Below are 9,203 nucleotides of genomic sequence, written 5' to 3'. Positions count from 1 at the left end.
CCCTTTTTGGGGGGCCGCCCAATTTTGTTTTTTTTAAAAAGGGGGGGGTTTTTTTTTTTTTTTTTTTTTTGGGACTGTATCGAATGCAGATGAGGACAGGAGCTGAACTCCTGGAAGGAGCCGGGGGAGGGGACGGGGTTTGTATTAGTGATACTTGTCATGTCTGCTGTAAATCACGCTGCTTTTTTTTTTTTTTTTTTTTTTTTTTTTTTCCTGGTTCCCAGGTTGTTGTTGTTTTGTCTCAGAATGCTGTGTGGCAGGGATGAATGGTGGTGATGTTACATTATCATGTGGCTGTCGCTTTCGCTCCTGCTGACTGCTCTGTGACAGGCCCACACAGAGAAACACGCACACACTCAGAGATTTGTGTCAGGAGCGGGCCTGATTTATTAACTGCTGAAACCCTAGATGACGTGTGCCCACACAATCAATAGGGAGCGCAGCCACTGCCTGGTCCTCTCTGGGGTCATGTGATGTGGATAAGAAAGGACACGCAAACACACACATATCTGCACCACAGGCCTGCAGAGTGTATTGCATTACTTTATTGATGGGAAATGGATCCAGTCCAGTGTTTTGCTGCCAGTTAGAGGCAGATGGGATAAACTTTCATCAAGGCTGTCAGGGACATCACTCCTGCCTTGTTTGATTTTAAATCTGCGTAATTGTGACAGAATACTTCAGCGTCATCAATTAAACATGTTTTTATTTAAACATGCTCTCAGAGCCACATGTGGGCTCAGGACGATTTGTCAATTCCTTGCAAAAACAACATACTTTTGTTAACTTATGTTTTGTTACATCACAACTGCAAACTGTATTTTGTTAGGATTTTTTTTATGATGTGCCACCAAAACGCTGCACGTGATTTTAAGGTGGAGGACAGTAAGTCATGGGTTTCAGTTTTTCTTTTGTCTTTTTGTTTGGGAAAATGAAACCTTGAAAAGCTTTTGTATTCAACCTCCTGAGTCAGTAGCGTTGTAGATTAACTCTTTATCTGTGACTGAGACTGAAATTGTGGCCAGTTTTTGACTAATAGTCCATTCCGAGCCAGATTGGATGGCGAGCATCAAGTCTGCCACCAATTTTGTTTTGGATTGAGGTCAAGACTTTGGCTAGACCATTGTATGACATGAAGGTGTGATTATAAGTTGAGAGTTATTGTCCTTCTCCCACAGTCACAAGTGTGTTTTTTAAATCTTTATCATTTGTTCTTTCTGGTTTCCCTTTCATATCTCTCCATCCAACTCCCTATAAGCTCTGGCCAGTTGCCCCGCATCATGACATCATGACATCATGACGCTCCCATGTACTAGCCATGTTGGAATGTGTGCTTAGAATGATGTGAAGTCTTAGTTTTCCACCACACATGGCGTTTTGCACTCAAGCCACAACTCTTCCTTTCGCAAGATTCTTCTTCTTGCTTTCTTTCAGCATTGGCGTTCTTCTGGTCGCTGTGGCTTTCTTGAGGCCAGATGCTAAGTGCACAATTAAACTTGACACATTCTCCCGCCTTAGTTGTGGATCTGTGCAGCTCCTTTGCCAGTTGCGCCATTAAAATTTCTCCACAACTTTAACCTTAACTGAGTCGTTGTGCGATTTGTGCTGAGACAAGAGGACTCTGACTACTATTTAGGTGACTTCTAAAACCACTTTGTTACACTGCATTTCATTCAGGCCTGCCAGAGTTAAAGAGGCACGCCACACTTTTCAGACTTTATTAGAAAACGCCTTGAGGTTTGTGATTGTAATGACAAAACCTGCAAGACTTTAAGGGTTATAAGTATCCTCACAAGGCACAGAAAATGCCATTTGTTCAGAACCACATATCTGGGTAATGTGTTTTGTATTTGCCTGTATGCGTCCGGTGCGCCTCGACTCCCCTCTTTACGAGTGGGTGCCATGATCGCTGTGTTTATTTACAATCTTAACGCTACGCCCCGGCTGTGCCTGTTGTTTGCAAACAGGCAGCAGTGGACACGAGCCACGAATTAATTTTATCAGTAAATAAACAAAAGGCCCATTTATTATTCAGGAAGCTGCTCCGGAGCTGTTTATGTTTCTTTCTTTATTTATTTTTTTTGTTAACGCTTCTGCCTTTTTTGGGTTTGGCGGCCCACATCTCTAAAAAAAGGAATTTAACAAGAGCGTAGCGCAAATGAAACGGAGAGAAAAAGCGAGGTAAGGGGGTGGGGAGGTTGGTGATGGAGAGGGGAATTGTGTCCTCTCATTGTTCAATTAAGCCTGTCAGTAATGATCAAGATGAGATGATGGCCATCTTCCTTTTATAGATACTAATCAGAGACTGATGAAGTAAGAGAGCCCCCCCCAGCCCCCCTCCCCATCCCTTCCTCCTCTTCGTCGCGACAATAGACTATAAAATGTGTATTAAAGGTTTTTGGTGTTATTGTGCCGTACATGATTTATAGTAATAGAGGCCACTTCCCACTGTCAGGTGATTACGTTAATGTATAGTCCGTGGTTGCAAAGTTCACAGCGAAGCACTCCGACTGGCATTGAGGTCTAATCGATTTCATTGCTATTACTGAACAGGAATAAATAAAGCTGATGGCTGTGGTTAGGGTAATTATGCCACAGCACACTGGATTGTTTGATTTTCCTTATTAATTGTATTTATTTAATCCATTTCATGCTTTTAGTTGTGCACTCAGGGAGTTGGAGGGAATGAATAAATCACTCTTAGGCTCATTAGATTCCCCCTCTGGTTGGGATGCTGTGACTGTTTTGTCAGAATCAAATTGGCGAGTGTTATAATTTCCCGCCGGTGTGATTCACATGAAAAATTTCCAGATATCCATCTACCGTCGTGCACGCAAACACACACACACACACACACACACACACACGCCCCCACACACACGCGTCTGCTCCCCATCTGAACTCCTGACCTTTTCCAGCCGTCTGATGGCCATTGACATTTGCCTCTTGAGCGGAGCTTGCTCACGTTTCGGAGCTGATGGGAATGGATGATGTTATTGCTGGAGGAGAAAAAAAGGGAGGGAAAGGAGAAAAAGGAGGAGGGGGGGGGGTTGTCGAGATGAAAAGAGGTGGGAGCTCCCCTTGCCGGCCCTGGAATCCATCTGGACCCCCTGCTCGGCAGAAAGGTCACAGGGCGACCGAGCCTTACATCCTCCTTACAAAGGAGCCGTCGCCGCGACCTGAGCCTGTTCAGCTGCAATATGGCTCTGCTGCTCTGTCACACATCCTGCCATTCACCCTCACTGTCTGCACACATCAGACAGGAGACATGCGGAGTGTACTCTGGCACCGGGAGAGGTGCATTGTTAAAAAGTGTGGCGTCTTTGTCCTTGAAGACAGTGGCTGGAATGGAGGGCTGCACCTGGTCGGCTGTTTTCTGCGTCTCAGAGGAAAGGAGGATGCTTGGCTTCTTTACCGAGGGAGCCTTCTGGTGGCTGAAACAGGCAGGACAGCAACAATTTCCACAGAGGTGGTGGAACACCTGCCTGCTTAAAACGTGCAGATAAATAGGACTGTGTCTGTACCTTGTTGTTGTTCGCAAGAAATTGAGGAGCCATATTAATCGCGGTGCGTTTTAGTTTGAGCCACATTTACCTTTTGTTCAAAACGATTTGTAAATAAACTGCTACACCAGGTTTCCTTGGAGACAACAAAAAGTGCTCTTCAGATCATCGTAGAAATAGAGGTCTGTTTTTCTAATCAGACACAATTTGTGATATAGTTAAAAAAAATTGATAAACAACAAAACCTGCCATTTTAAGGGACTTCTGCATGAGATAATAAAACAGGAGTAAATAGCATAAACATATGTTTGTTTACATGAAGAGAGGCAGTGTCAAACTGCAAGAAGGGCATTGCACTAATCAGGGGTTTCCTAAAAAATAATAAAAATTACATTTTATACTGTCGTTAGCTTCTTATTTTATCATTTACTCCAGTTAGCTTGGCTTACAAAAGCAGCAGCCACCGCATGCATTTCCTAACAGATGTAGATTTTCTTAAGTGATTTTCCAAAGTGATTTGAGACTTTATATCTCATGAAAATCTATTACATCTCATAACTTAAGAGAATCAGTATTTGATAACTGAGTAAGATTACCTTAATGGCTTCTGATTAAGTTTAAACTGTTTACCACTCTGCTCTTGCAGTTTACCTTTTAATACTTATATCATGTTTTGCAGTTATTTAATTCTGTCTTCCTTACTCTATTATAGCTATATCCTTTTAATCAACTACAAGGCATCATGCATGCCGTGTTAATGTGTTTTCTGCTAAAAACCCCATCGGCTGAAGACTAAATGTAGAGTGTACATACAGAGAGAAAAAGATGAGCTCTCGTTAAAGGGTTGTGTTCATTTTAAATGAATTTATAGATCGAATTGATGAAATTTTCTCCTTTTTATGGTCTTGCAGACTCTGAAGCTGCAGATTTTTATAGCACAGGCTTGAACTTTAATAATGACAGTCATATTTCAGCAAGTTCAGCCTGGAGCTTGCAACAGCAGGGACAGTTTTTTTTTTTTTTTCTTCTTCTTTTTTTATGTGCGTAAAAGTCTTGTAGTTCAGTTAAAGATGTGTGTTTAAAGTCATGTTCGTCGTGTCTGTCCTCTGCAGTGCTCAGTATCCGCGGCGCCCAGGAGGAGGAGCCTCCAGATCCCCAGCTGATGCGACTGGACAACATGCTTCTGGCAGAGGGTGTGGCCGGACCGGAGAAAGGTGGCGGGTCTGCGGCCGCGGCTGCCGCTGCCGCGGCCACCGGCGGCGTCGGTGCAGATAACTCTGCAGAGCACTCCGACTACCGGGCCAAGCTGTCTCAGATCCGACAAATCTACCACACGGAGCTGGAGAAGTACGAACAGGTGGGAAACAGTGATCTCAGTCTTTATTACGTGATGAAAACACAACAAGGGTTCACTCATCCTGAAAGGCCTTTCAGACTCACTGCATTTTCATTTGTGCTGCTGTTTTACTTCAACATGTTAGCAGTTTTTGCTACATATATTCTGGAGAGAATCACATTAACACATCAGATATCATTTGCTCTCTTCACTTAAGGTTATAAACAAGCATGTAAGCTTCAGGTAATAAGATTATCTACCATGTTGATGATGCTTTAATCATCAACATGGGAGAAAAATACCCTCCCAGTCTTGGTAAGAACTTGTTCATTTAAACTTTTGTTCTTAGCCTCTGAAGCAGATACAAAATTAATGTCGTGATGTAACGTTTGAAGGTTCGTCATACATATTTTTTTTTTGAAACGTCTCAAATGTAATGGCAGTATAACAAACTCTAGTATTGGATCAGTTTTGAAAGCAATGGAAGGAAGAATCTTCTGCTATAGATAAACACAGTGATTATTGCATAAATATTTAAGTCTTTACTGCACTCATTAAAAAGAAACAAATGTATCCAATCTCCCTTTTACTAAACAAAAGACTTTTTTTTGTAGAAGGGAAGATTTATGTTCTTCTTTCATATCCGTACGAGTGTAAAATGTTAAAACATCTGAAGCATTATCTAAATGGATAGAGGAAACCTTGTAATAAACATAATTAAATATAGCATGTTATGGATCATTTACTTTGACCTTTTTTGCTATGTGACTGTTGGTCAACTTGCCTCGATATTTGTATGGGCAAAAAGTGAAGACAAAGTCTTAGGACCTAAAATTATACCAAATCCGGCAGCTTTCGTTAACTTTAGAGGACACCAGGTGGTTGGAGCAAATGCACTATATATATATATATATATATATATATATATATATATATATATATATATATATATATATACACACACACACACACAGAGTCCAATGTTTGTGGGTTCTCTTCAGGTAGTCTGGCTCCCTCCCAGAGTCTAAAAACCCTATTGTGATTGTGTGTGTGTGTGTGTGTGCATGGCTGTGTGTCTCTGCAGTCCTTGGAGCTAGGCAACCCCCCCCCCCCACCCCCCCGACCCTGCATAGACAAGTGGATGCAGACAATGGAAAAATGGCTCTTCGTCCACTGACTTTCTTTTCCTTGACTGATTTTTAGCTATGACTAATGTATTAGGGTGTTTTTATTGTGTAATACAAGTACAAACCTTGTGAAGACAGGAAGCAATTAGCCCTGCCAACAGCATTTATCACACGTTTAGCCTTCCTCACACAGGAAGGCTAAACGTGTGAAAGAAATCTGCTGCTGAAATTGCCTCACTGGCTAAAAATGGTATATACAGGCAATTAAAATCAAAACTTTCAAGGTACATTATCCACTACCAATTGCTTCGTCTTGAGAAGGTGTGAATTTAACAAAATTGGATTTAAAATGAGAGACCTGAATAGTAATGCAATTACGAAGTTATACTGTGTACACTGTAGGAATCCATTATAGATTGGTTAAATTCAGGAAAATCCTGCGAGTTTGATGTCAGCGATGGAAAAAAATTCCAACTTAGATTGGCAATCATCATTAAAATGTAGTTGCTTTCAGATTCCTTCTGTTACGGCTTCTTTTGTCACACTTAAGCCGTCAAAGTACTTTTAATCTCAGCGATAACGTTGATGAAATACAAAATTCTGTTTCCAAATAGTGATTTCAAACCAAACTGGCACAGGTCATGTCTAAACATTATTACATTAACTGTGACTCAGTTTCATGAGCAACATCCAAGAGAATGAATCATTTAAATAATGCCTGTCTGACAGCGTGAAGTAGGCTAAAGCATTGTCTACAAATGGAGAAAACATGTAGGGAACCTTCCCAGAAATCACTGTTTGTCTAAAATTACTTCAACATAGCAACAACAGTTCATCCAGGAGGGAACATTTCTGGAATCATTTGTGAAAAATATTCTACGGTGATGTGAAAAACACGTTGCCGGTTACAAGGTGTGTTATGTTTAGTTATGTTTGGAGAGCAATTGGATTTTCTTCTTCTCTTGCAAGAACATAGAATTTGCTTAAACATTTGAATGTAGCAAAAGAAAAACAGAAGAGATCTGTAAGGAAGCAATTATGGCACAGTCTGTCTTTCATTTAAATTATAGTCATCTTTGAAAGTTCTTTAAAAGTTACATTTATTTGTCTGAAACTGTGTCCTCCGAGGGGAAAAAAAAAAAAAAAAACACATGCTGCAACTTCCAACTACTGTAATAATATAGCGTACATTATTTCAAGGCTTTTTACACATTTTTACTTGACGAGAGGGCATTCGGCGTGGCAAGTCCTGTAACTGTTGCAGTGTCCAAAACCGGTCTCCCCTCTTTCTGTGCTGTAGGCCGGGACAAAAGTCCCATCTTCGGATCTAAAGGGATAGTTCACGTAAACAATGGATGCTCTGTGGAGCTCATTTTCTCTGTATAACAGTGGGATGCTTTTGAAATGAGAACTCGCAGGACAACTCATGACAAGCCAAGCTTTTAGCGACGCTATCTTTAGCAGGCAAGCAGCCATTATATCAGTCACACACCAGCTCTCCTCCAAAGACTGTAACGTTCTTGTCATTCCCTTGGAAGTCAAAGCGTTTCGGGTTTTGTCATCTTCTCCGAGGAAGGCTAGTCATCGCTAACTGTCACAGTCGATATACACCTGAGCATTTTTGTGTCACCGCGCTATGTACACCCTGCGTTGGTATGAGTGAGTAGTGTCTTGCCGCGTGTGTGTGCGAGCAGAACGGCTGCTCGCCGGATCACTTTGACTGACGTAACCCTGGTGTTGACAAGCAACAGACACCTCGACTCTGAATGCAGTCATATCCAGTGACTGATTCAGACACAGACAGAGGTAGACGGAAAGATGGAGTGAGAAGAGCGGGAGACAGTTTAAACCTCTTGAACGTGAACGGGACTGAAAGCCTGCTGTCATTTTACATTTCTCCTCACTTGTCACATCTTCTCTTCCATTGAAGAGAAGTGCTTTTAATATTCAGAGCACCACAAGTATTACTGCCTCCGCCGTATGACTCCGCTGCCACATTTGTTTGCCTCGAAACGTGGCGCTGTGTCTGCTGCTTTAATTTAGACTATTCTTATTGCCTCTAACACCACTGCTGTTTCACTGTCAGCGCTGCCCGCGTGAATTCGGGGGCCGGCCGGGCGACCGCGCAGCCTCTCCAGAATCCAATTTCACCCCTTTGTTCTGTCTGAAGCTGTCGAGCCTCTGTGATAGTTATTTCTCTTATGAATCCTGTCTGTCTGTTCGTTCAGGCGTGCAATGAGTTCACCACCCATGTGATGAACCTGCTGAGGGAGCAGTCTCGAACACGACCCATCTCGCCCAAGGAGATTGAGCGCATGGTCAGCATCATCCACCGCAAATTCAGCTCCATTCAGATGCAGCTGAAGCAGAGCACTTGCGAGGCCGTCATGATCCTGCGCTCACGCTTCCTTGACGCCAGGTCTGTGTGTGTCATCATGGTTTAGTACAGCAAAGCCTGCTCCTATTTTCTAATGGAATATGTATTTTTGAGGGGCTTCGGCAATAATATGGGTTTATTTCTAGCTTTACATTTATCAATAGATTACTTTTTCTCTCCTTTTTTTCTTCATTTTTCCAAATTAGTTCATTTATGCGATGCCAAATGACAGCTAATGTCACTATAAAGCACTTTACAAGGCAAACTATAGCCGATGTATATAATAAAATTATGTCCAAATTCATATCTATCAGTCACACTTTGTTAGTCCCAAAGGGAAAGTACATAGAGTTAGACGTAAAGAAAGTGCACCGAAGGGTAAATAAACACTGCTAAGCACAGACACACTGAGAAATGAGAAGTTTCTAGGAGGAAGACGGTATAAGCGAGTGCAAATGGCTAACTAATTTGTAAAACAGATATCCTTCCACGTTTTCTCACATTTATTCTCATTTCTTTCCAGACGAAAGAGGAGGAACTTCAACAAACAGGCGACAGAGATCCTGAACGAGTACTTTTACTCCCACCTCAGTAACCCCTATCCAAGCGAGGAGGCAAAAGAAGAGCTGGCCAAGAAGTGCGGCATCACCGTGTCGCAGGTAACCAGAGACGCCTCATCTACGTGACTTACGACATTTTCCTGAAGAACATAAAGCAATTTCCTTTCATGTTGGAATCATAATGCTGCTGTGGACTGCTGTTAGTTTTAAGCTGAATTTACTCCTGGGGTGGGGGGGGGGGAGTAATTCAGATTTAACAATTTGTATTTATAGCAGCAGAGTTGATGACTACAATGTTTT

At 42.0% G+C, this 9,203-nt stretch overlaps 1 protein-coding gene across 3 annotated transcripts in view; it reads left to right on the top strand.

Moving 5' to 3' along the window:
* LOC106962266 (pre-B-cell leukemia transcription factor 1) overlaps positions 1 to 9,203 on the top strand; it is an 85,577-nt gene that overhangs the window by 66,842 nt on the left and 9,532 nt on the right. For all 3 annotated transcript variants that reach the window (XM_015056565.1, XM_015056567.1, XM_015056568.1), the window contains exons 3-5: positions 4,616 to 4,860; positions 8,195 to 8,385; positions 8,867 to 9,002. In XM_015056565.1, the coding sequence (XP_014912051.1) occupies positions 4,616 to 4,860; positions 8,195 to 8,385; positions 8,867 to 9,002 (572 nt within the window). The remainder of the gene's footprint in view (positions 1 to 4,615; positions 4,861 to 8,194; positions 8,386 to 8,866; positions 9,003 to 9,203) is intronic.

This window comes from Poecilia latipinna, unplaced genomic scaffold (assembly GCF_001443285.1).
Source record: "Poecilia latipinna isolate Pla-1442-1.1 unplaced genomic scaffold, P_latipinna-1.0 Scaffold1392, whole genome shotgun sequence".
In the NCBI taxonomy this organism is placed as follows: Eukaryota; Metazoa; Chordata; class Actinopteri; order Cyprinodontiformes; family Poeciliidae; genus Poecilia; species Poecilia latipinna.
This window is presented reverse-complemented; position numbering and strand designations above follow the sequence as displayed.